General features: G+C 37.1%; 2 protein-coding genes across 9 annotated transcripts in view; one reads left to right on the plus strand and one right to left on the minus strand.

The window, feature by feature from the left end:
- EML6 (EMAP like 6) overlaps positions 1-1989 on the plus strand; it is a 277855-nt gene extending 275866 nt beyond the window's left edge. For all 5 annotated transcript variants that reach the window (XM_032352130.1, XM_032352133.1, XM_032352134.1 and 2 more), the window contains one exon: positions 77-1989. In XM_032352130.1, the coding sequence (XP_032208021.1) occupies positions 77-101 (25 nt within the window). In that variant the 3' untranslated portion in view covers positions 102-1989. The remainder of the gene's footprint in view (positions 1-76) is intronic.
- Positions 1990-2149: 160 nt separating this feature from the next.
- Positions 2150-26585, minus strand: part of RTN4 (reticulon 4) — a 72639-nt gene continuing 48203 nt past the window's right edge. For all 4 annotated transcript variants that reach the window (XM_032352136.1, XM_032352137.1, XM_032352138.1 and 1 more), the window contains 6 exons: positions 18158-18365; positions 13810-13948; positions 4422-4491; positions 3761-3807; positions 3494-3552; positions 2150-3140 (listed from right to left, as the gene is read on the minus strand). In XM_032352136.1, coding sequence (XP_032208027.1) covers positions 3098-3140; positions 3494-3552; positions 3761-3807; positions 4422-4491; positions 13810-13948; positions 18158-18365 — 566 coding nt within the window. In that variant the 3' untranslated portion in view covers positions 2150-3097. The remainder of the gene's footprint in view (positions 3141-3493; positions 3553-3760; positions 3808-4421; positions 4492-13809; positions 13949-18157; positions 18366-26585) is intronic.

The following is a 26585-nucleotide window of genomic DNA, read 5'->3' on the forward strand; positions in this document are numbered from 1 at the left end:
GTAGGATTGCTTTTGGTCACTGGACAGGACGAGGATGTCCAGCCATGCAAGATGAATGTCTGGTCTGCTTTTTCAGTGTGTTTGTATGGCGGTGTCTGTAAATGCCAGAAACCTCTTTCTTGCTGCTGCTGCTCCCCCCACCCTGCCCAGCCACCACGGAGGCACTTCAGGGCCCCTCTGTGCCGCCAGCTGCTGGCCCAGGCCCACCGCGCTGCAGGCCACACGAGTGTCACGCGCCAGCAAAGCGGGGTGACAGCTCCATCCTCTGCGAAACTGTGACGCTAAGGTCAGTTCTCACATGAGAGGAGTCCTTGCCTCTGTTCCTGAGACAACGTACTAACCACACTGACAAAAAATTCTGATAATGTAGCCCGCTGACCAAATTCAAAGCCTCAGTTAACCCTAACCAATATGTAGCTTTTAATTTGCACCAAAACTTTTACAAAAGATGTTTTGCTATTGTTTCTATATACTTTAAAAATATTCATTTTTACCAATGAGTTGAATAAGACAGCTTCAGTTAGGTGCACCTAAGCACTAGAACTATTGATAGCCTCAGTTCTCCACATTTAGCTTTCAAAACCAAATGAGCCATGTATAAACAAGTTGAGAAACTTAATTTTTTAATGTTTCATTTGCAGAGTTTTATATCCATTAAGTGCCTTTGAAAGTTACCAGTTGTGTGGGCTGCTGTCTCACCTCCCACAATTTTTCTCCTTTCTACATATGGTGCTAAAACTTCAAAACTGAGGAGGGCTACAGGACCCTTAACAGATTCCTGGTCTGTCACCCATGTCATGTGTTTATGTCCCGGCTTCCTAAATGCAAGACATCAGTTACCTGCTTGGGAAAGAGTGGCGGGTGAGCAGCAAAGAAATTAATTCTGGAGGGAGGGGGTAGAAATGGGTTTTCACCGTTTAGTGCCAAACCTACAAAATCCAAACATAAGTAAAATACACAACTACCACAAAACAGAGCGGGAGGGTGGGGGAAAAAAAATCTCAAGTGGATCTGGAAGGATGAGCCCTTAGTCCTAAAATGGCAATAAATGAGGTGACCCAAGGCTGCATTGGGTCTACCACCCCCACAGTGAGGCTGACGTGACCCCATGGATTTGTTCATGTGAGCTATATAGGTCAAGTCCACATAAAAAGAAAGAAAAAAAATCTCTGCTGAACAAATTCCTAAACCCAAACAATATTTGGTTAAGATTATAAAACAAAATAAGCTATCTTAAGAGTTCCTCAGAGCTAGCTGGATGACAGAAAATATGACCTGAACAATACTAAGCAGAAGACCCCTACCTGGCCTCAGTCACACTTCACACTTGGCTCACCGCTGACCCCAGGAAGGGCAGGCCGCACACACCGCGAGGAAGGCTGGTGAGTGACTGGGGACTCCGAGCACACATACACGGATTAGTCTTTCCCGTCGGTGAAGCCAAATTCTGGGGCTTGAGTTCCTGGCTATTTGCAGTTACCAGTTTAGAGAAAGGTGAAATGAAGCATTTTCAATTAAATAGACTAACATTTACCCCGGAAGTGCTTCCGCATTCTAAGTGGATTAGATCACTCACGAAGCTATTTTTATATGCCCAGTTATGAATGCCTTACATTAATCTCCTGAGAGGCTGCTGGGTCCCCAGTTTGAGCCCCTGTGCAGTCCTGTTTTCTGTAACCATGTGACTGGTGATGCTGAGTGATGGCCATGTCTGCCTCTGCTGTACCACTGACCTTTCATAATAATCAGCCCTTGCATTGAAATAACCATGTGGAAGAATAAATTGATCAATGAGGATATGTACAACTATATTTAAAGAGCAATAGTGTCTATGTCAAGAAACTTCGTAAATCTTATTTGTAAGCATTTCTATGGTATGATTTTATGTATGTTCATAAATCCTGCACTGTGTTCTACTATATGTTAAAATATTGGTGCATGAATTTATTTTCAATTAGCAAAGTACAAGAAATACATCATTTGAAAACATGTTGGTTACGTGTCCGATAAATGGGATCATGTAAACACAGCTGGCGCACGCGCGGGCAGGCTTCCTGAGTGCGGCCCCCTCTCCCCAGCTGAAGCCAAGGCTCCTCGGTGTTTCCTCTGAAGCTGCTGCCATTTCACGGAACCAAAATACCCAACATCCTTTAAGTCTATAAGCTTTATTGATACTTTGCTTTTACAGTTCACAAGGCATTCCACAGATTCAGTACAGCTTAAACCACAAATGTATAAATCTTCATTTTATAATTTTTTGCATAACAAGTTTTGATATTTGCAAACAACGTTTTTGGAAGCATTAGATTCAGTCCGGAGATTCCGAGTTTATCACAAAATGAACTACAGGAAGTCTGTGCGGTGAAGTTTACTATGTGCATGGCATTGCTTCATGTTGAAAACAGATGGTAGTGCTCCTAGAAATGGATTTTCTGTTTCTAGCTTATGTGCTTTGGAACTATACACATGTAACCGGGGACTCTCTGAGATACCGCGCACTGTGCGGCAGCCGGAGGGGAGGGTCTAAGCTTTGTGAAACACTATATATAGATATATATATAATCTATATTTACTTATATTGGCAATTAATATAACAGTAAAATTCACAATACACCTAGAACATACCAGGAAGGCAAGCTTTTTCACTCTTGCTTTAGTGGTATGATCTCGTCTAAACGTTTCATTTCAGAAAATCTGCATCAATCTACACAGACCATACACAGTGCACAAACTGTGAGAAGGATTATTTTTTTCAGCTCCACTTTCTCTGCGACCCCCTCCCCCCCAAAAAACAACAGCAAGACTACCTGCCACAGAGTGTAACATACAGCTTTCTCAGATCTTTTTTATTCACCAGTGCCTCAAATAGGAAAAACAAATATTACGGTTTAATTAATTCCATACATAGCAGCTTACAATACTTAAGATGATGAACACATGGCAGTCAAGACAGGTAATTTTTCCTCAGACACCGCATTGCTAAAAATAAAGATCTGTGAAGCTGCAATGTCAAGGTTTCCTTCTTCCCTGACCCTCCCCCATGTAATCGAATGAATATCCCCTTTCAAACCCCTAGTGTTTATGATCTCTGGCTTTTTCATTCAGCTTTGCGTTTCAATCCAGGGATTTTTGCTTGGATTCTACAAGTGAAAAAGGTAGGAAAAAAGGTCAATGGAAATATTTTTAAGTATTTAACAGTGCTGTGCTTCAAGAACTACTTGTATATTATAGTGCTCAGCTTCTACAAGGACTGTCAAACTGTAAGCTGTATTTTTGCCACCTTGCCTCCTGAATTAGACTTTAAAAAGCCTTAAATACAACACAGAGCAAACACAGCAATGATCTGAACATAGACAAAAATCCTTTGGCAACGCTGTTGCACTTTTTAGTTATGATTAAGATTTGCTACTGACTAGGCCTATAAGATGAATTCTCCAAGTCCAGCACACTTTATTCTTAGTGGGAAAAAAAAAAGTGGATTTTAAATACTTACTTAGCCATAGCATCTTTAACACTCTTATTTGCAAGTCCTAGATAATGATCTATCTGCGCCTGCAAGAGAGGTGGAAAGGAGTTACTAGAAAATTAACATTGCTAAAGAATCTTATTAACCATTACTATATTCAGCAAATTAAAGGCTTAATAAAGGCTTCAGACACCACCTTTTTCATTTTTATAAGGCTTTGGAAACTGGTACTGATAGATTTGTTTAGGTAATACAGTAGGGCTTGAATTCCGAAATCTACAGTTAAGAAATTACCTGATGCCGTTCATAAATAACAGGAACGCTGAAGAGTGAAATTAGAGCTGAAAAAGAAAATACACAACCTTTAAAACAGAGTGGTATGATTTAGGGAAGAAAAACTGAAAAGCCATCTTAACAGGCAGCGTTCCTAATGAATGGTTAAAGACCCAAGCTTCTCCTGGAGGCTCCTGTTGGTGGGGAGCCACACTAGAGGAATGGAGGCACGAACCACTCCTAGCTGGAAATCAAGTCCCACAGACCTTATAAAATACTGGTATCCCATGTTAGTCTAATTTAGGGCTGCACCATCAGGTGAGGCTAGCCCCCATCTGGTTTATCACTGTTGACTGAAGCATTCTTTAGGAATTAAAGTAGCAATTAAATCTACAATATCAAGTCCCACAGACCTTATAAAATACAGGTATCCCATGTTAGTCTAATTTAGGGCTGCACCATCAGGTGAGGCTAGCCCCCATCTGGTTTATCACTGTTGACTGAAGCATTTAGGAATTAAAGTAGCAATCAAATCTACAATATCAGTATCAGCAACTTATTTAAAGACCTCAAACATCTTCCCTACGATGTAAGCATTTTCTCCACCAAAGTGTCTCTAAGCTCCTGCACACAATCTTCCCTTATTGTGCAGCTTTTTGTTCAAATCGTATTGTCAACTTACCCAAAATCAGTAGTGTCAGACCATTGAACAAGGCACCAACATAGGTAAATACCCACATCAATGCTGCAAACTGTAGGAAAATAACATTAGCCTGTTAAAAACAATTCACACAAAGCTGAAGCTTTCAAACAGAACCATCCCACCTAAATGCCAACCTGCCAGAAGCAAAAATAGTTGGAGACTTGGCTTCAAAGGGAGACTCACCAGTCTCCATTTGAAATTTCAGAATCCTAATTAATATAGATTTGATTCATTTTCTCTTGTTTTCCCTGAGACCAGATATGCCAAAGGTATACCTTACCTCTTCAGCTCTGCTATAGCATTTTGGTTTTAAATGGGAAGCCTGAAAAGGTATGAGAACTCACAATTAAGCCTGATTTTAAAGCACTAACAAGTATTTCAAGATCTACAGGAGATGAACAATTTGGACATTGAAATCTCAGCTGAACATGCAACAATGAGGCAGGGAATACTTATGATCAGAGACAAGGGGTTTCAGGTACCAGAGATACCACCTCTAATATTTTATTAAGGATCAGAGGCATTGTCTGCTCAGTGATCAATGTTTCAACAGTTAACCCTGGAAATGAGGATGCCTCAAAGTTGTATACCTGTTAATAAAACTGACATTAATATTAGCCACTGCCTTCTGTATTTATTTAACGAACACCAATATAGTTACCGTATTAGTGCCAGGCACTGTTTTAAATGCTTTACAAATACTAACTCATTTATTCCTCTTAACAACTTGGTGAGGTAGGCACTGGAATTACCACAACAGACCCAGACCCTACCCGAGGCCCGCTTTCATTGTCTCCTCCAGAGGCAGGGAACTAACCAAACTCTCCTACTTCAGTAGTCATGGTCTTAAAAATCTATTTTTTAAATCATCAAAGGAAGCAGGGAAAGGCTGTTCTAAAAAGGGATTCCATTTTAACAAGTCCTTTATTTCCTCTGCATACCTTATTCATGACAGGCTGGACAAGAACATTTCAGAGTTTTCTTCTGGTTCTAAAATTTGGTTGACCCTCATACAGTACAGACTTGACCTGTTCGAAGCAGTTCTTGGAAGACTTAAAGTCAGTCTGGATTTTATTATTCTTAATCAGTAATTGCCTTGCTTTCTATTAAAGGCCTTCATGTGTCTGGCATTAGCTCTGCCCTAATTAGCAGGTGACAATACAGTGCCACCGTCTACACTGACTTAGTCAGGCACATACAACACGGTATAAATGAAGAAGAGCCTGGAGTGGAGTCAGTATCTCCATCTCCTAAAGCAGGGATCAGCAAACCTTTCCTATCAAGACAGTAAGAAAATAACCATGTTCGGTTTTACGGGTCACAAATGGTCTCTCACATATCCTTGGAATGTTATCTCTGAAAATTTTTTGAATATTATCCTTCAAAAAATTTAAAAACCATTCTTAGCTCCCAGGCTATACCAAATAGGCCATGAGCCAGGCAGTAGTTTGCAGACCCTTGAACTACAGCATTTGTTCCTCCATATAGTCATTCATTGAACAAAATCCGTCTACTGTGAGCAGAGTACCAAGCAGAACTTCAAACTCTACTAGGCACATTTACTTCAGGTTAGGAACACACTTTGGATTCCTACACCACAACTGTCAGTTCTACAAATAGCAACCTCTCATTACCCCTACAACTGAAGGTAACTAATGTTAAAGTGACCAAATGTCAAGCACTCCTAACACCTGTCAGCTGAAAATCAAAAATTAAATACTGCCCTGGTCTCAGCAACTGCCATGGTAGAAAGGCTGGACGCATGACTCCAGTTAGCCAGCCCTCTTCCTTCTCAGAGTTTTACAGACTCCAATTGCAGAAGCTAATTATAACTTCTGCGCTTCAGCCCATTGGCTAGAGAACATTTTCATGTTTTCATCCATCACCATCTACAAGTCTAAAGAGAAAAGCAACAACCTTCCACATTTTAGAGGAAATTGCTTTAGCAATAAGGATACCTTTGTCATGACAGATTTTAGATACACACACAAGCTACAAAGAAGCCCTAATTTGGTCATTAAGTCTCCCACAAGACCGAACTCCAAATTCACAAGCAGAGAAGCCCAAGACTTCACATCTAGCCCATCTAACGGGCTCAAATGTCACTAGACTTGCCTCTTGGGGGACATTCTGCCTAAAAGCCACACTGCCCAAAGGCAAAGAAAGGAACAGAGGAAACACTAAATGTGGGACTAGGCAGGTGCCATAAATGCATGAAGGAGCCTAAGGACTGAGGCAAAGAGACAGAAGTACTTCTCCCTCTCATGGAAGCACGTACAACCCAGCTCCACAGACTGTTGCCATGCAAGTATTCCAGGCCAATGCTGCCAAAATTTCTGATTTTAAGAGAGAAACCAGAAATTCACATTTTTATGTGTTATCACAGAATTTTTAAATACTGCAATCTGGAGAAAATTTAACACTTCAGGGACCCAAAACAAAAATGCTAGGTAAGGTTTTCTACAGAACACAGCATGAGAAGAGAAAGGAATGGTAGTTAAGGACATGTACCTAGCAATTGTACAATTACTAGAACTGTTATGTAATAAAAGCAACATTTTTTTTTTTTTGCAAATATATTAGGTCACTGAATCTCATCACAATGCCATAAGTACTATTATTATCCCTATAGAAGAGCAAACCAAGACAAAGAAAAATTAAGCAAGCTGTCAGAGCAGAGGTCGCAGTGATCTCGGGTTCATCTGACTCCAGAATCTATCTGCTCTGCTGCAGGTAAGATCACCTACAGAGAAACCATTATTGGTGGGAATTTCTCACGAATGGGCATGCTATCATACAGAGGCAAAGAATAGGCCCATAAACACTTTAAAGAAACAAAACAGGCAACTTTCATTTTGGACCTACAAATTCTATGCCAGGCCACGGCAACTTTCTGTGACATTCCAGCCAGTGCATATAGGAACACGGAGATCAGAAACCATCTCTCTCTGGGCAGTATCGAGAGGAGGGAAAAGAACCAAAACACAATGAAGGTCTAATAAATACTTCCAAGAGAGCAAGTGCCATGTCTTATCGGCCTTCTGTCCGGGGGATAGGGAATCAAACTTGACTGTGTATCAAATACCTCATTAAAAAGCTCTGTAGCTGTGGCGCCTGGGTGGCTCAGTGGATTAAAGCCTCTGCCTCCGGCTCAGGTCATGATCCCAGAGTCGTGGGATCAAGCCCCGCATCGGGCTCTCTGCTCAGCAGGGAGCCTGCTTCCCTCTCTCTACCTACTTGCCATCTCTGTCAAATAAATTAAAAAAAAAAAAAGGCTCTGTAGCTTTTTATTAGATGATATCTCAACAACTGGGGGCGACATTTATAAGGAAATTGGAGTCAGGATGCGTAACAGAATTTCAGAAATTACTCTGGCAATTCTGACATTTTCAAACTTTTCCTGCATTTTTAAACTGAAAAATCTTTGCTTTTTTTTGAAATCTTCAGCCTTATTCATTAGTATTGCTTTGATTGCCTACATTTTCCCTAGCCCATTTCCCTTCTAATTTTTCTGCAAGCTGAAAAAAGCCAAAACTGTCAAAATTGTATGCTAATAACCACACAAGAGCCTAGGGGCTAGATTTTAATGTTCTTCTGGGTCAGCTATTTCTGGAGTTCAGACCTTTTTATGGCTCACTTTCAGATTTAAGATTGTATTCTGGAGCATTAGAATTGCCTAATGTGCAGGCAACTATCACTAGCAATTTTTTTTAAACTTCATTTTCTTCTTTAAAGATTTTATTTATTTTTTTATTTATTTATTTACTTATTTGAGAGAGTGAGCAAGCACACAAACACAAGCGGGGGAGCAGCAGAGGGAGAGGGAGAAAACAGGCTTCCCACTGAGCAGGGAGCCTGATGTGGAACTTGATCTCAGGACCCTAAGATCATGACCTGAACCCAAGGCAGATGCTTAACTAACTGAGCTACCCAGGCATCCCTCACTAGCAATTTTCATATAACTGTAACATGTATTTTCCCTGAAAGTCACAGAACTACAGTCATACAGAATCCAGGCTTTATCACCCAAAGCTGTATTACAGAGAAATAAGAACCTCTATCTAAAACACCTGGTCTTGTTATCTGATAAATAAAATTACTAGATTTTTTTTCTTGAGATCTGAGGTTTCACAAGGCAGGCTCCCTCTAATCAAACTTGGAGCCTTATTCAAGCAGCTCCAAAGCTGAGCCCTGCAGGGACTGACATAGGCCTTTCTTTTCCAGTGGAAGTGGTGGTGAGTGGGAGGTGGGAGTAGGAGTTGGGGGAAAAAACTATAGCCTGGGCTTTATAGCTTAATGCCACAACTTTTAAGAATAGTCACTCTTCTGGCAGTATCCCCAGAAAAATTAAATCACAATTTTAGGAGAAGGGACCCCCCCACCAACTTCCTTCTCTTTCCCCCCCGCAGAGTTATCAGGTGGTTCTAGTGTGCAGCCAAGACAGAGACAGCCAACACACTGTTTTAAAATAAAACCTATCAAAGATCCCCTACACAGAAGATCAATCACAGAAACAGAATTAAACATTAACTAAGGGTTAGTTTTCTGGTACTCATGGGTATTACTTATAACAAGGTTAACCGATAACACTGGGTTAAAGTTATCCTGCCTCTTTCTGACCTCTCAGAGGCTAATAAAGTATACCACACTCTCCAAGAAAAGGCTATATACATGGCTTTTGCAACTTAATTTTACTAGAGGACATTCCTCCTTTTCTTTCCTTTCCTTCATTCTCCTGCCCACACCTGAGGTCTGGCACTCAGTGGAACAAAACCACTTTAAGAGAACCTTTAAAACAAATCCTGAGGATTGGCTAAAACATTTGGCTGACGTGAAATTCACAGTAGTGTCTGAAATAAATTCTACTAAATGGAATTAGAAATACTTTGTTAGTGATTTTGCCCATAACATTCACTAAAATCAATCCTTTGGGAAATGTATCATTGCTCCATCTGTGGACACGTGAAATCTTTTCCAGGGCTTAGAAGCTTGTAGTTAACTGCAAAGGAGCAAAACAAATGGAACTCTTACACAAGAATTTAAAAGGAGAAATCTGCAAAATATGTCTTATTCATCCAAGTCAACCACTAAAGGAGACTTAGGCCAGATACAGTGATAACCACTATAGCACAACAGATCTTTTTCAGTAGGCCTGATGCCTCAGGAACCTTGGAGTTTGGTTATATATTTATTTTTTAAAATCACATTTAATTATGTGATTTTTTAAAAAAGCCACTGTCAAAAAAATAAGTAATGAGCAAGAAAGTTTCACACCCTAAGAATAGTGACTCTAAAATTTTCACTTTCTGAGCAAGAAGGTTTCAAATAGAAGGAATGGTAACTGTGACCCAGAATCTAGAAACGTAGCTTATATAAATGTGAGAGCATCAAATTTATGAAGATTGTAAGTTATAGAGAAACCGCTTTCAAATTTCTGTTTAAATGCTATTATTTTAAATATACCACAGAGCTGGATATCATGTGTATTTTCTACACTTAAAAACTCATGAGACTTCACTGCATTTTCTTTGAATTTAGGGTGGTATTCATTTTCCTAATGATGCATCATATAAAATCAAAGTAATTCCAGCTAGAAGCTGGTTCCTGTAAGTTTTTAAAAACTCAGTGTTATTTAAGAAATTCATCTGGAAACTGGAAACAGCAGGTAGCAAACTTTCAACAGATTGAGTCTCTAAATACATGGAAATAAATCAGTCTGATATTAGGGCAAATAAATTTGTTCTTTACATTGAAAAAGTGAAGAAAAAAAAGAATGAACTAAAAAAAAATTTGTTTTCCTTGCTTTAAGGAAAAATAATCTACCACTCTACTGGCTGCGGTGGCTAAGAGGCAAAAAGTAATAGAGTCAGAAGGAAATCATTTTCTTAAAAAAAAAAAAAAAAAAAACCACACAACAAAACACTGAATATACAAAAACTGTGGATGAATAAGAGTGGTAAATGCTTTCTATAGAAAGGTAATACTAAGTCATTTTTATAAAGAGTCAAAAGAGTGTTAGGATTTTTGTTAGCTTTTTTCAATGAGACATTTTACCCAAGTACCCTGTGTTTCTGTAATACCCTTATTCATTGGAAACATATGGAATCTATACTACCCACACACAATGACATTAAGATTTAATTTTAATTAAAGGGGTCAATTTTTTATTTGAATTTTAAATTTTAAAGGGGGGGTCCAAAGGTAAAAAGAAAAAGTTTATTGGGACGCCTGGGTGGCTCAGTTGGTTAAGCAGCTGCCTTCGGCTCAGGTCATGATCCCAGCGTCCTGGGATCGAGTCCCACATCAGGCTCCTTGCTCGGCGGGGAGCCTGCTTCTCCCTCTGCCTCTGCCTCTGCCTGCCATTCTGTCTGCCTGTGCTCGCTCTCTCCCTCTCTCTCTCTGATAAATAAATAAAATCTTTAAAAAAAAAAAAAAAGAAAGAAAGAAAAAGTTTATTGACATTGGAGGTACCCTAGGTACCCAGGACAGGAAACAAAACAAGAAAAGGTCTAACTAAAGTCCCCAAGCAACAGAACCACCAGGTTATCAAGGAAGACTCTTTGTATATATTATCCGAATGTGCAACTGAATTACCAAGAGCTTCATACCATCACCACTACACAGGGAGGAAAAGACATAGCCTGCCTTATTTTTTTGCTTCAACATATTTTGAGACTTAAATGCAAAGTTTCTTCTGTGTGTTAATATGCTGAAGAACCTGTTACATGCCTGGAGCCTTGGGTTTGCCAAAAACACTACTTAAGCATTCAAGTAAGTTTTCTTTTCAAAAGTACTGCTAGTCCATAAGGAGACAAAGTAGTAAAATACAATTCTAATACAAGCCTTTTTTCCTCAATATGAAGAAAAAAGAACATTTCCCAAAAAATAAGAAAATTTCAAAAAAATAAGAGTGTTTCAGGAAGTAAATCTGCCTCGTGTGCCACATCTGTTACTTAAAAGTCACATATATAAAAGCCACTCAAGGCAAAAATTTATCAAATTCTGTTTTTCTCATTTCTGCTACTTTCATCATTAATAACATCTGCTTTAAAAAAAATCCCTGAGCATCTAAGGTAATTTTCAAAAGAAATTAAAAATTGAGATTTAAGAGCAAAATGTAATTCATCTTAGGGAAAAGTATTTTATCCATAAAATTTCCTCCTTTTTTTCAAGTATCTGTGCAAAACAGATTTAAAGAGTATTTATTTAGTATTTAATCATGCCTTCTCTAACATTTTCATGCTGCTCTAGCCTTTGCCAAGTATTTCCACACATAACTATGTACACAGAGGACTGTATATAGAGGATGATAAAATCTGAAAGAACAAAGACATGTAGAGACTAAAACTGGAAACTAAACTAAACTAAAAGCTGGAAAAACTGGAACAAATCATGCCCAGATCAATTTGTTTTATTTTTAAACAGATTTTTTCAAGAACACCTCTTCTCTCAAGAAGAGTATTACAGACATACTGAGCCTTCATTACACTATGCAAACATGTAGTATGACTTCTGCCTTGTATCTGTTGCAATTTTTATTAAGTCTATAAAAATAATGACTCTCTCCCTTTATCAAGCTTCATGATGATTTTGTTTGAGGTCTTCCCCAACCCAGCAATTTTTATTGCTAAATTCAGAGATGGCCCTTTGTTGTTTGAAGCTCTATCGCTATTTACTGTGTCTTCTCAACCAATTCCCACCCACAAACACTTCGTCTTAAACTGTACTAGCACCTTCTTGATGATTTTGCACACATGGTCTATCCCAGCTGTCAAGCTATAATACAGCAAATATCACTTCAGTGAATAGGGACCGGGTTCGTCTAGCACCCATATGTACAAGGTTCTATTTCATTTACTCCAAAGTATTCTCATTTGTTCCCTTTGAAACTAACAAACCAAAACATCCCAAATAATATAGCTTTGATCATTTATTTACACATTGACATCAGATAATTTCAAAGCACTACTACAGGATATCACTAAATGCAAGCACTCTATACAAAAAAGATAAATTAAGTAATAAAAGGAAACTAAAACCTTTTCAAGATTTTACTTGTTTGAGAGAGACAAGTGTGTGCATGCAAGCATGAGGGCAGGCAGAGGGAGAGGAAGAAGCAGGCTCCCCACTAAGCAGGGAGCCCCTGATGAGGGGCTCAATCCCAGGACCCTGGGATCATAACCTGAGCCCAAGGCAGATGCTTAACTGACTGAGCTACACAGGAACCCCCTAAATTATTTTCCATCAATGTTATTTATAAGTAACTGAGAGTCTGGGTTGTAAGCTGAGAGAAGGATACAACTGAAAATAATATCCATTTATTGGTTTATTAAGGCTAAAATGCTTGTTAAAAGCATTGAATATTTAAATGTATTCTGACCAGTTCAGAAATTGCTTCACGGAGTCTAAAGGCCCAATCATCATATTGCTAGGATATCCCTCTTTTGCATGATAAATTGCAAACTAGCACCTAGCTCTCGTGAAAGAAAAACTAAATATTACCATGGTACATTTCTACCCAGGTGTAGACTGGAAATAAGTCTGTCTTACGCAGAGTCACAGGCTATAACACAAAAAACACAAATGTTTTATGTCAAGAACTAAAGTCCCAGTGCTTGGAGCTCATGTTAGAAGTTGGTTTAGTATTTGCTTTGAGTCAGTGAGCTTTGGGTAAATTTACTGGCAAGGTGAGACCCTAACAGCTGCTATAGCAAGATTCAAAAACTGAAGAAAGACTTCCAATAATTACCAACTGAATATTAGTTGAGGTGTTTCCAAGTATTAAAGTTTTTCCAGAACAAACATTCCAAGAAAGAGTCTAAGATATGAAATAGCTTATGTGAGTATATAAATCAAACATAAGCCAAGAAATTAACTGCCAGACTCTAAAAGGGCAAACAAATTAAATTACATCTGGTATCAACTCTATTAGGTAACCTTTATTCCTACAGTGAAAATTCCCTTTAATTTTCTCACTTTTTCTTTTTTGTTGCACTTTTTAAAAATTTAGTTTTTAATTCCAGTATAGTTAGCATACAGTATTACATTAGTTTCAGGTGTACAATACAGTTTCAACAATTCTATATATTACTCAATGCTCATCGTGATAAGTATATAATCTTCTCACTTCTAATCTTTGTGATCTCCAAAAGTATGAATTTATAACTTATTTTCCTTTAGAAAGGAATAGTACTTTCCTCCATTTTAAATATTTGATGGGATTCTGATTTCTGACTTCTAAGTTTACAGTAGTTCGATTTCACTACATCTCTGTCACTTCCTTTCCTATAGAAAAGTAGAATTTTTCACTCCATTCATTTGATATTAAATTCTGGGTATATCAAAAATGAAAAGCAAATAAACTTACCTTCAGAGAATCAACTAAATCATCAACTAAAAAGAGGCGTCTGAGTTCCTTTATCGTGCAGTTCACATGACCAAGAGCAGAATTACTGTATTTCTGAACCAACTCCTCAGATATGGCGACTTCAGATTCCAAATATGCCCTGGAAAACGAAATACATCTTAACTGTCACTGGTCACAGTGAATGTCCCTGGATGTCTCTCATTCAGCAATTACGTATCTATAAAAGAAGTCATTAATATTTTACTATAAAAACCTACTATTTCCTAATTAGGTACAATGTAAAAATTCACCAACCCATGCATATTTCACGGACATGCACAGGGTCAGCTGATGAACACAGAAAAAAATCCTTCAAAGTCAGACTGATCTGGGCGTGACTCTTAAGCTCTGTCACTTCACTTGTCTGTGTAACTTCGCAAAGTTACTGTCGTGAGGATTCAGTGAGTTCAGCGCTTAATACAGGCAGACGCAGAGAAGCACTCAACAAATGGTAGTTACTACTATGGGTTTGGGTTTTTTCTTCAAGCTGACTTTATGCTGTCTCATTAGATCTTCCTAACAAAGATCCCATTCCCCAAATACTACACTCTCTCAGCCTAACTTTTCAGGGGAAACTGCCCAATATGTCAAGGTCCAGATTGTGAAATGGCTGCCAAAAATATGATGCTAACGGTAGTAAAACGTAATAGTTACTGTCCATGAAGATGCCTTAATCTATACTAAGAGAGGTGGAATCGTCCTATTTAAGAAAACAACTGTAATGAAGAAGTCATTTGCAGGAATGCAAGGAACTGCTTCATTGTTATTGTTCAAAGAAGCCATTTTATCTTGGTGGAGTAGAACCAACTCAGAAATACTAAGCACTCTTTCCTATCGTTGGACGTAGCTCCTTAAAACCCAGTCCCTCTTCATCATTCCCCAACATTGGTGGACACTCGTTTACTCATACTGGAAAGAACAGTCCTCTCTTAAGTCCCTGTCCCATAGCTGACTTCTGTAATATGCCCCAAATATGTCTCTTTGTTTTTACTCACTGTGCTGTCTCTCTAGTATAAGTGTACATTATTTAAAAACTGGAATGTTCTGTCTCCAAACCAATCGCTAATCTGTCTGCATCCTAATCCACTCCTTCAGCCAATGCCAAATTCATTTTACTTAAGCTATCCTAGATAGTGCTACTTAGACTGAACTCAGGTAGGAGTCAGAAGACCTGCTACTATCTCTCTGTGTAACCTTGCAAAGTCATTTGACTTCTCGGGCTCATGGTTCCCACTCCCTAAAATTAGAGAAACAGACCTTCTTAAATCTCTTGCGGCTCAAACATTCTGTGATTCTAAGGTTCCAACTTTTCAACCAGAGCCCTATTCAATCGTTCCAACCTGTTTTCTCACCACTCACTATGCTGGCAGGCAAATATGAGCCATTCATCAAACATTTTTTAATCTTACTGCTTTCGTTCATCATACTGTTTTCCTGATCCACAATGCTCTCTTCTCACACCTAGTAATAGCATATCCACTCAGTTAGCCCATCTCAAATCCCACCCACACATGAAGCCTCATTGGCTTTCTTCCCTAAGACCCTCTTATCCAATTCTAATAATGCTTTCTTTTGTAGTATTATTATAGCACTGACCATATCCAGCCCTGGAATATGGACATGTACATACTTGTTTATTTTTCCTGTGAAAGTGTAAAACTTTTAGTTAAAGACCAGGAATATATCCTTCCTATGATGGCACAGCACTCAGACGATTATTATTGATTAACCAGCACATATCAAGTTGTTATTATCAAGTTAAAAATGATCAAAGAGTCACATCTACCCTTAAATCAGCAATAGTTTATTTGTGCAGCTTTGAGAAACACCGAACAGAAGCTGAAGTAACTTTAAGTTGGTATTCCGTTTCTTTGTACCACTGCTTTTGTTCCTGCTGAAGACAAGATGCGAGGCCAGCAGGCACAAAGCTGGCACTCTCCATCAAGGAAATCCTGGGGATATTTACATTCATTCAGTGGGCATGTATGTGTTATTAATGCAAGGCCAGCACTGCCATCACTCTTTTCCAGTGACCGGAGGTATTACACACAGACTGCACAGTACCACCATTAGTGTGGTACTTGGAAAAACTGTCCAACAGGATTTAACTGGCATGTCGGCTGAATTCAGGACTGTAAAAAAAGGCCTCTGAATGAAGAATAAAGTGTTTCTCAAGAAATAAGAATTAAGAAAATCACTAGATTTCTTTTCCCCAAAATCCTCTTTAAAATAAAAGATGTCTAAAATTTATGGGGTAGATAATTTAGAAGTTTTGGCTTGACAATATTTTTAAATACTTCAATTTATCTAATTAAAAATCATATTCCTCTATTATTTTTGGCATGCTACAGCTCTGCCATTTTGAAGTTGCAATCTCAAGTTACTGAACTTTAAGTATGTTTCCCTCTTTTGGAATGGAATAATACCATCTGTCTCGCTGAGTTATTATGAAAATTAAGTATGTACATAAAAGACCAAAGACATAACAGCATTCACAAAAGCCGGTCTCTTCCCCAAACCTATATAGCATCATTACTTCATCAATATGAAGAGAGCACTAGAGCAAGACAAGCAAAATAATTTAGTAGATCTCTTCTTGTAAAGTCTGAAAATCAGTTTACATTTACCCATTAATATCAACTAGATAATGTTCTTGGTAATTACACACTCATTCATGCCCACATAGATACCTGCCTTACCAAAAGAAAAAAAATGATGTCTATATACAAAACAATTAGAACAATTAGAGAATATCTCAAAGCCATACTTACTGCAATAGGAAATGAACCCTCAGATCATCTAGACCCAGTGTTAAGGAAACCTTCAAAAAGTTACATCTTGAAATCAGAACTAAATAAGAAGTGTAATAGATTAGTTCATCTGAGAAGCTAAAAGGCAGTATGAATGGAAATAAAACCCTAGAAGGGGTGAATGAGAGACAAGATAAAGATATTTGGACTTGATCTTGTAGTGAACAGGAAGCCCAAATACCTAAAAATATAATTAAAGTATTATCTGAGGAAAAGCGGATACCACGTATAAAAGTTGAAGTAAACCAAGGTAACCAGAACCCCAAGTGAACAAGTAGACAAACTTTTTCTGTAAAGAGCGAAGAGTTAAATATTTTAGGCTTTGAAGTCCATATATAGTCTCTGTCACAACTGTTTAACTCTGCTATTACAACATGATGAAAACAGCTAAATGACTGAGTATGCCTGTGTTCTAATAAAACTTTATTTACAAAAGCAGGAAGCAGACTGAATTTGGTCCCTGGCTTTATGGGCTTGCAGTCTTCACTGAGGAAGCAGGAGAAAACAATACAACTTAGTTATCTTCTTTACCCGAGATGGAAATAAAGACATCAAAATTGGGAGTCTGAAAATGGGGACAGTAGTGGTGTTACTGATAGAAACTGACAAGTTTGAGAAAACAAAACAAAACAAAAAACAAAAAAAAAACGTTCATTTACAGACATGGTTAAGTTAGTGGTTGTCAGGGGCTGGGTGGCAAATAAGTACCAGTGGGTAGAAAATTTCTTTTTTAAAAATTTTGAGAAAATCTGGAGTTAGATGGTTATGACTATACAATTCTGAGAACATACTAAAAACCACTGAATTTTGTAATACATGAATCGTATTTCAATTTTTTGAAACTGGGGGGAAATACATGCTGAGTCTGAAGTTAGGGCAGAAGACCCAAACGAAGGTATGTCCCATTACCAATCAGATACATGATATGAGCATGTACTCATAAAAGTCAGGGCAGAAGATGATAGTTTGGAGACAAGGAGTGGCTCATCAAAGGATAACAAGAGGATACAAAAGTATGCCTTAGGGAATAAGAACAGAAAACTAGGCAGAGAAGGAAGGGCAAGAGGACACATAGGCATGACAAGATACCATCACAGAAAAACATGCACATGCTAGTGGTAAGAAAGGTATTTCAAATATCAGCACGAAAAGGAAGCAATAAAGAAAACAGAACTTTCACCAATCCTAATCATGTTAAAAAGATATAGTTCCCATTAAAGTAAAATTAGATAATCAAATACCTAGTTCTAATAAATATTACTGGCACATAGTAAAGTTAGGCTAATGACACACAAATCCAGTATTTTCCCAAGAGCCCATGAAATGACATTTACTCAAAAATCTCAAAAGCAGATGCTTTTGGTATGGCCTTTTAGTAATAATCTACAATTATCCTTAAGCAGTAAAAAATGCACGCCGGTAACTCTACAGAATGAAGTCTTAATACTAATCCTGTTTATAGTGTTGCCAAGGTGTGCCTTGTTTTCCAGACATCTCACCTGAATGGGTGGCCTTCATCTGATTTCTGGATAGCTTGGATCACACCCTTATATATCCTAAAGCTGATAGTCACAGAGAGCAGGGCCAAGACAATGTAGGCAGTTACGCTCACAATGCTGAATACTGTCAGTGAAAGCAGCAGGAATAAGCTGGCACCAAACACTACTCCAGTCTTCTTAATGTCTCTCCAGTAGAGGAGGTCAACAACTAAAAATTAAAGAAGAAGAAATCTGAAATTAGAACATTATTTTATCCATTTGAATTTGGCACATTTATACTTGCTCCACATACAAAAACAAAAAGGTCTCTAAAAGCAAAACCAAAACCTAAATTGTTAGAGAAAGATTAACTTTGTAAGCTGCACTTTAAACCCATTGAAGTAGAAATTAGAATCATACCTCCATCTATTTACCATTAATTTTCCTCATGCAAATCTGTTTCCTTCCTGTCCAAATCACTCTTGCTATACAAGATCATTCAATCTCTCAAGCCCAGTATAGTAGACTTCTAACCCAAAACAAGTTTTTAAAAATATTATCTTGAGGGCTTTCAACTTTGTTCATTGCATAATATAAATACAAATAACGGAAAAAAATCTTAACACACTTACTAAAATGATACCAATGATGTAAAAATGTATTTATTTGCAGAAAAATCACTAATTCAAGAAGTTAATAAAACTATGAAAAACTACACATAGGAGTTCTATGACTCTGCTTTTAAGAGATCTCTTTGAGAAACATAATGAAACTGTAACCTAACCTGGCTATTATCATTAAAACAAAAATTGCCTGCAACACCAAAGACAAAGGAAAACATGCTTTAGAATACCTGAAAAGCTACTTCTCTTGAAAGCAGATAAATACAATGCCATAAAAATGTAGATGTCAAATAAAAAAAGAAAAACTCAATGTGTTACACTGTTATATAATGTTTATTAATAGTAAGGAGTCAGACAAAGCCAAACTTAGCAAATTTGTTCTTGGCCTATGGTCACAGAGCCATAGTGGGGATCAAATAACCATAGGCCTGTGGTCTTAAAGTCGGGTTATGTACAACACACAAAGATTTCTGCAGTGTGCCAGAGGGTTCCTGAATTCACAGGCTAAACATAATTTGTCTCTCTCTGGACTGTGAACAACTAGGGGATAGGGGGGTGTTTAATATTCTTATAGTAACATAAGTATGGGCATATTCTTGAGTAGTCTTAAATACCTGTTAATTTTTAAGATAAAGAAAGTAACAAAAAACACATTTCCAAAGGCGGCTTTGGTTCTCTAAGGTATGTGATTTTCTTTTACCATTAGGGGTACTTCTGTGGGGGAAAACTATGTATGTGAAATGTAAAATGTTAGATGTCATTATGAAGCCCTCAATTCCTGTTAGTATTTATCATGAGTGCTAATTAAGACATTTTAAATCTAGTCACAGTGTCTGAAACATAGCAGGGGATCAACATTTATTATGTTTAGGAAACACTCTGTTATCCTCTGATTTGATTTAAATGCTACTAATTTAACATTGTATGATTTACAGCTTTGTGTTCAACCTTTGATTTTAATTCTTTATTCACATTTTCTCCCACCTCAAGCTTGTTCCAACCCTGCCTAAAACATCTACCTTAGTTTTGTTCTATTCAACTAGTTTCTACTATTATACAAATATAGTAGCACAACTGAGAAATAACCAGAACTTGAAGCAGTGTATCTATGGCTATAAAAATGACATCATAAATAATGTCATACTGAATAAAGAGACAGCAAGCGATGCTAATAGATTTGTGACATTCAGCAAACATTTATTGAACTGATACTGTTCATGGAACTCAACCTAGTAGAATTAATTAAAAACCTGAAAATGGGGATGTGGACTTTTCTTTAAGACCCTGTCCAACTCTAAAACACTACAATTCTAGGAAGACAGTAAGACATATAAAAGCAATGACAAAAAAAATTATAAAATCACTGCTGCACCATCATTACAATTGAGAAAAAGGAAAAAATGGAGGACATTTTAAAGACTGCGAAAAAGACAGAAGTTGAGCTGGGTCCTAAAGAATGGGTAGATCTAGAAAATGTAAAGATGTAGGCCTCGTAAGTCTCTGCTAGCAATGGTTCTCATGATTAATGTAGTTTTGTTTTCTTAAACAGGGTACCTGGGAGCGTGGGGGAGGCAATGATGAAGACTGCTCTTAGTAACATAATTTTTCCCTGTGGGCTCCCCTGTGCCCCAAACAAAGCACTTAGATTCTGGTGTTGGATCACCTACACTCAACAACTCGCTCCATAACTTACCAACTATGTGACCTCAAGCAAGTCACCAAATCTCTCTGTACCTCAGCTTCTGTATCTATAGAATGTGTACACAATAGGAATGATCCTAATGAGATATTGTGACGATTAAGAGAGAAAATGAATTAACAAAATTTTTCATTAATAAGATAGTGAATATTTAGTACACAGCATTTAACAAATTCCTAATAAATGTCCAGGCTGTTATTTATTGTTGTTATTATGAACACCATCACAATCACTATTACCATTCTTATTAAGGTATTAAATATAAAGAAAGTTTCAACCTCATGATTAACCTGCAAGTTAATAAATCATATTGCTATTATAATCATGTTGCTTTAGAAGCCACATGGAAAAGGATTTTCAAACTTATCTAAGATTTCACTAACAGAACAAAAAGCTGATAACCTAGAAGAATCAGCAAGTAAAATACACCTCAAATTTTTACATGAACGAAATGCTGCCTTATAAAAATGTATGGTTCTCAAAGTGCTCCAAAACATTTATTAACCTTCAAAATCACTATTGGTAATAAGTTAAAATAAATGCAGCTATCTTCACTATTCTTTACCATCAGTAAAAATCCTTCAATAAGACCTGATTATAAAAGAAATTACTTCAGGCTTGAGATATACAACATAAAAATGACTAACCTAAGAGTTACTGTCTGGACAGTTTTAATGACTTGATAAGAATTATTTATAATTGGTGTATGATTTCTATATAGCTATGGTAGAAGAAATTACCAGTGGCTGGGATTCAAGAGACCCACAAGGCTAGTACTGTCTCTGCAACTGTACAACTCTGGATGAGGCTCCCAGCTTCTCTGGACCTTAGTTTTATCATCAGTAACCAGGGCGTTAAATAAATAATTTTTCTTTCACCTTCAGAAATGAACATACAGTCACTACAAAGATACACAATCAGCCCTGCATTCAAATTCCCAATCAGTGGATCTGTAGTAATGAGATTTTATTGCTGTATTATCTGTGCCAAGGATAAATTTTAAAATCTCCTTCCTTTTTAATTCTAGATTTTTTTGAGGGGAGAAAGACTTAGACATACCAGTCTTCTGAAATGAACCTTACTAAAAAAGGCTTTCTTTAACTGTCAAACATTAGTAAAGCTTTAGGGAAACAAGATCTCATATTCCTATAATTTTTCAAGCAATTACAAACTATATCATTATGGCCACAGTATGCTAGAAGTTAAAAAAAAAAAAAGACTGAGAAGCTACACACTTTTAAGCCGGACAGATGTTTCAGAAATCTTTTCCAGGTTGCTGATCTATAGTTTCCACACCTCCCTTTATTTCCTGAGCCAATATTTATCAGGCACTTACACTGTGCCAAGTACTATTTATAGACTACATAACATTATCTCTTTCAGTTATTAAAACCCTAAGAGGCCAGCTTTCAGACAAGAAAGTGAGAACCAGCTCTTCTATGACTGGACTCAGATCACTTAATTAGTAAGTGATAGAGCACGGATTTCGACACAGGCTTCTTATTGATAAAACTCGTATGCCCCATGTATGATGTCAAACTAAGATTCAGCACATAAATATGCTTAATAAGTGTCACACATATGCATGCATAATGAATAGGCAGTGTTGGCAGGTAATCACCATATGTGAGATGAATCCCAAAGGCCAAGAAAGTCAAGGTCAAACTAACAAGAAGGTTAATGAATGAGACACAAATTTTAATGTGACTACTTAACCCACAGTTAAATCCAAAAAGGAAGAAAGAACTCTATTCCAATATAACTGAAGCTATTTTCCCATAGATGAAAACTATAATTAATTAGACTGTGAAAAAAATCTTTTAAAAGCCATGTGAATCTAATTAAGTAAAATTAGAAAATATCTCCATGCAAAAGAACACTATGCAGCCAGCAAGGATAGTGATGTAGATCTCTATTACCCAAGAAACATGTCCATATTGATAAATAAAAACAAAATGTTACAAAAAGATTCATATAGTAAAATTTTAAAACCTTAGATAACCATGAAGTCTGAAAGGATATCTAGTAAACACAACTTGTACTGGAGTATTAGGGTAATAGATGAGTTTAACTTGCTTCTTTCTTTCTATGCCATGTGAAATTGCCTCTCGCCCTCCCTTGTGGCAAACATGAATTATTATACTTTCATTATTATTATACTTTTATTATACTTAAAAAAAAAATTCCCGCCTCTCCATTCCTGTTCATTACTGCTAAAGAACCTTATGAGTGTGGTTTTCCCAATAGGTTTTCCTATGGGGAGGAGGATATAATGTATGCTAGCTTAATAAATATTTAGATCCAGGTGATAGTTAAAATTTTAACAGTATATAACCAAGTTGGTAACTCTGGTGCTTTGGGTTGGACCAGCTCAATTTCCCCAAAGTTGATGATATGGGAATATCCATGTATAAAGTCCAATAGTATTCAGTGATTACGGCCTAAAATAAATTTAACTGCATGAGGATACAGTAAACCCAAACCTAATACTTTCTTTCCTCCTATCATATGATTCCTAAGAATTAAGGTCTTTTCAATAAACAGAAGAGCTCAGAAAATCCTAAATGTAAACTACACATATTACATAAACATATGCAAAAACTATATAGGAATACTCAAAACAGGTATCTTCTAAGCCTTGTTGAAACACGCCATATGTGGCGCCTGGGTGGCTCAGTGGGTTGGAGCTTCTGCCTTCAGCTCAGGTCATGATCCCAGGGTCCTGGGATCCAGCCCCACAGAGAGCCTGCTTCCTCCTCTCTCTCTCTGCCTGCCTCTCTGCCTACTTGTGATCTCTGTCAAATAAATAAATAAAATCTTTTTTAAAGAAAGAAAGAAAGAAAGAAAGAAAGAAAGAAAGAAAGAAAGAAAGAAAGAAAGACGCCATAGAATGGCTCTGGTAGAGCCACAGACCTTAAAGCCCTGAGGAGGAACAAGGGGAACAAGAGCCACGAGAGATAAGACAACTAGGTAATGGAAGTCATACATAAGACAAAATTAATGTATGCCAGAACAGGAAGGTCTGAGAGGCAATCTACATTTACCAAAGTCACTGTGGCCACCTTAATTGATAGTCTCCAGTATTTTTGTCTCTCAGATTCCTTAAATTGATTTTAATGAAGAAATTTTGGAAGATTCCAGAATTGTTAATTCTCAATCAGAGGGGAGTAGTTATTAACTTTTAACAAAATGCTGAGAAATATATTCAAATGCTATTGCTTCTAATATTCATCAAGAGACTTTATATCCATTATTAATTTAGATGTTCAATCCTGCTACCAAAATCAGGCAAAGACATGGCAAGAAAACCACAAACCAATATCCCTTATTAATATAGACACAAAATACTAGCAAACTGGATACAGCAACACATAAAAAGCATTATACACCATGGCCAAGTGGTATTTATCTCAGAAATGCAAAGTTGGGGCGCCTGGGTGGCTCAGTTGGTTAAATGACTGCCTTCAGCTCAGGTCATGATCCTGGAGTCCCGGGATCGAGTCCCACATCATCTCCCAGCTCCACGGGGAGTCTGCTTCTCCCTCTGACCTTCTCCACTCTTGTGCTCTCTCTCAAGTAAATAAAAATAAAATCTTTAAGAAATGCAAAGTTGGCTCAACATATGAAAACCATTCAATATAGCACACCATATTAACAGAATTAAGGTCAAAAACTGCATGAGCATCATAATAGTTACAGAAAAAGGATCTGACAAAAATCCAACACCCCTTCATTACAAAAACTCTCAACAAACTAGTAACAGAAAGAATGTCTTCAGCCAGATGAAGGGTATACAAAAAACCCACAGCTAACATCATACTTAATGGTGAAAGACTGAAAGCTTTCTGCTTAAGACCAGGAACAAGACTGAGATACCCACTCTTTCCACTGATCAACACTGTCCTGGAGGTATGAGGTAGAGCAATTTTAAGACAACAAAAAGAAATAAAAGACATCCTGACTATAATAACCTATCTCTACTTGTAGATGACATGATCTTATATATATATAATTCCAAGGAATCCACAAAACAGTTACTAGAATAAACAAGTCCAGAAAGGATGCAGGACAGAAGATTAAATTAATATATAAAAATTAACTGTATTTCTATAAAAGCAATGAGTAATCTGAAAATGAATTAATAACTTCACTTCCAATAACATCAAAAAGAATACTTAAAAACAAAGTGAAAAAAACCCCAAGACTTAGAACTAAAAGCCACAAAATATTGTTGAAAGAAATTAAAGAAGACTTAAATAAATGGAAAAGACATCTCAAGTTTATGGATTAGAAGGCATTATTATTAAGATGGTAATACTCCTCAAACTGGTCTAGGTACAATACAATCGCTATCAAAAGCCTACCTGCTGTTAACAGAAATTGACAAGCCAATTGTAGACTGTACTGAAAAACACAAAGTATCCAGAATAGCCGAAACAATCTTGAAAAGAATCACAAACATGGAGAATTCACACTTCCTTTTTCCAAAACCTACAAAGCTACAGTAATCCAGTCAGTGTGGTAGTTGCACCATGATAGACAACAGATCAATGGATCAATGGAATAAAATTAATAGTACAGAAATAAACACATTCATAATCAGCTGATTTCAACAAGAATGTCAAGACAATTCAGTGGGAGAAATTTTTCACAAATGGTGCTGGAACAAGGGTATATATGCAGTATATAACTGCAAAAAAAAAAAAAAAAAAGTTGTTGGACTCCTACCTTCCACCATACACAAAAACTAACTCAAAATGAATCACAGACCTGAAAAGCTTAAACTATAAAACCCTTAGAAGAAAAAAAACAGGTGCACATCTTCATGACTTTAGATCAGGCAGCAGTTTCTTTGATATGACACCACAAGCACATCCAGTAAGAGAAAAAGATTAGACCTCATCAAAAATGAAAAATTTTGTGCTTCAAAAAACACTAAGAAGAAACATTAAGAAATGTTAAATAGTTAATGTTTAAAAATGTTAAAAAACATTAAGAAGACATGGGCGCCTGGGTGGCTCAGTGGGTTGAGCCTCTGCCTTCAGCTCAGGTCCTGGGATGGAGCCTTGCATCAGGCTCTCTGCTCAGCAGGGAGCCTGCTTCCTCCTCTCTCGCTGCCTGCCTCTCTGCCTACTTGTGATCTCTCTCTCTGTCAAATAAATAAATAAAATCTTTAAAAAAAAATTAAGACAGCTCACGTAATGGGAGAAAATATTCACAAATCAAACATCTGATAAGAGACTTGCATTCACATTATATAGAAAACACTTAACAACAATAAAACACAAATAAGGTAATTAAACATGGGCAAAGGATTTGAATAGACATTTCTTCAAAGAATGTATACAAATGACCAATAAGCAATGAAAAGATGCTCATCATCATTAGTTATTAGAGAAATATAAACCAAAACGATAATCAGATAACACTTCAGACCCACTAGAATGGCTAATATTAAAAAGATGGACAACAACAAGTGTCGGCAGGAAGTGAAAAGATTAGGACCCTCTTACACTGCTGATGGAAATACAAAATTCAGCCACTGTGAAAAACAGTATGGCAATTCCACAGAAAGTTAACAGAGATTTACCACACAACATAGCAATTCTACTCTTAGGAATTTCTAACCAAAAGACTAGAAAAAAACCTGTGTTCATACAAAAACTTATGTTCATAGCTGCATTATCCATAACAACCAAAAAAGAGGAAACAACCACAATTCAAAAGTTGATGAATGGATAAACAAAATACAGTTTATCCATTCCATACAATGAAATATCACTGGTCCATAAAAAGGAATGAACCACCGATACATGCTACGACATGGATAAATCTTGAAAACATGACGTTAAGTGAAAGAAGCCAGACACAAAAGATCACACATTGTATGATCCTCCCTATATGTGATGTCTAAGAATAGGTGACTCTACAAGAGACAGAAAATAGATTAGTGGTTGTCACGGGCTGAGAGGGGTAGAGATGAGGAGTGATTGCTAATGGGTATGGGGTTTCGGGGGGGGGGGGATGGATTAAAATGTCCTGGAATTAGATAATGATGATGGCAGCATAATTTTATGAATATACTAAAAATCAATGAATTATGCATCGAAAAAAATTAAAAGTAAAC

This window comes from Mustela erminea, chromosome 7, assembly GCF_009829155.1.
Source record: "Mustela erminea isolate mMusErm1 chromosome 7, mMusErm1.Pri, whole genome shotgun sequence".
NCBI lineage: Eukaryota > Metazoa > Chordata > Mammalia > Carnivora > Mustelidae > Mustela > Mustela erminea.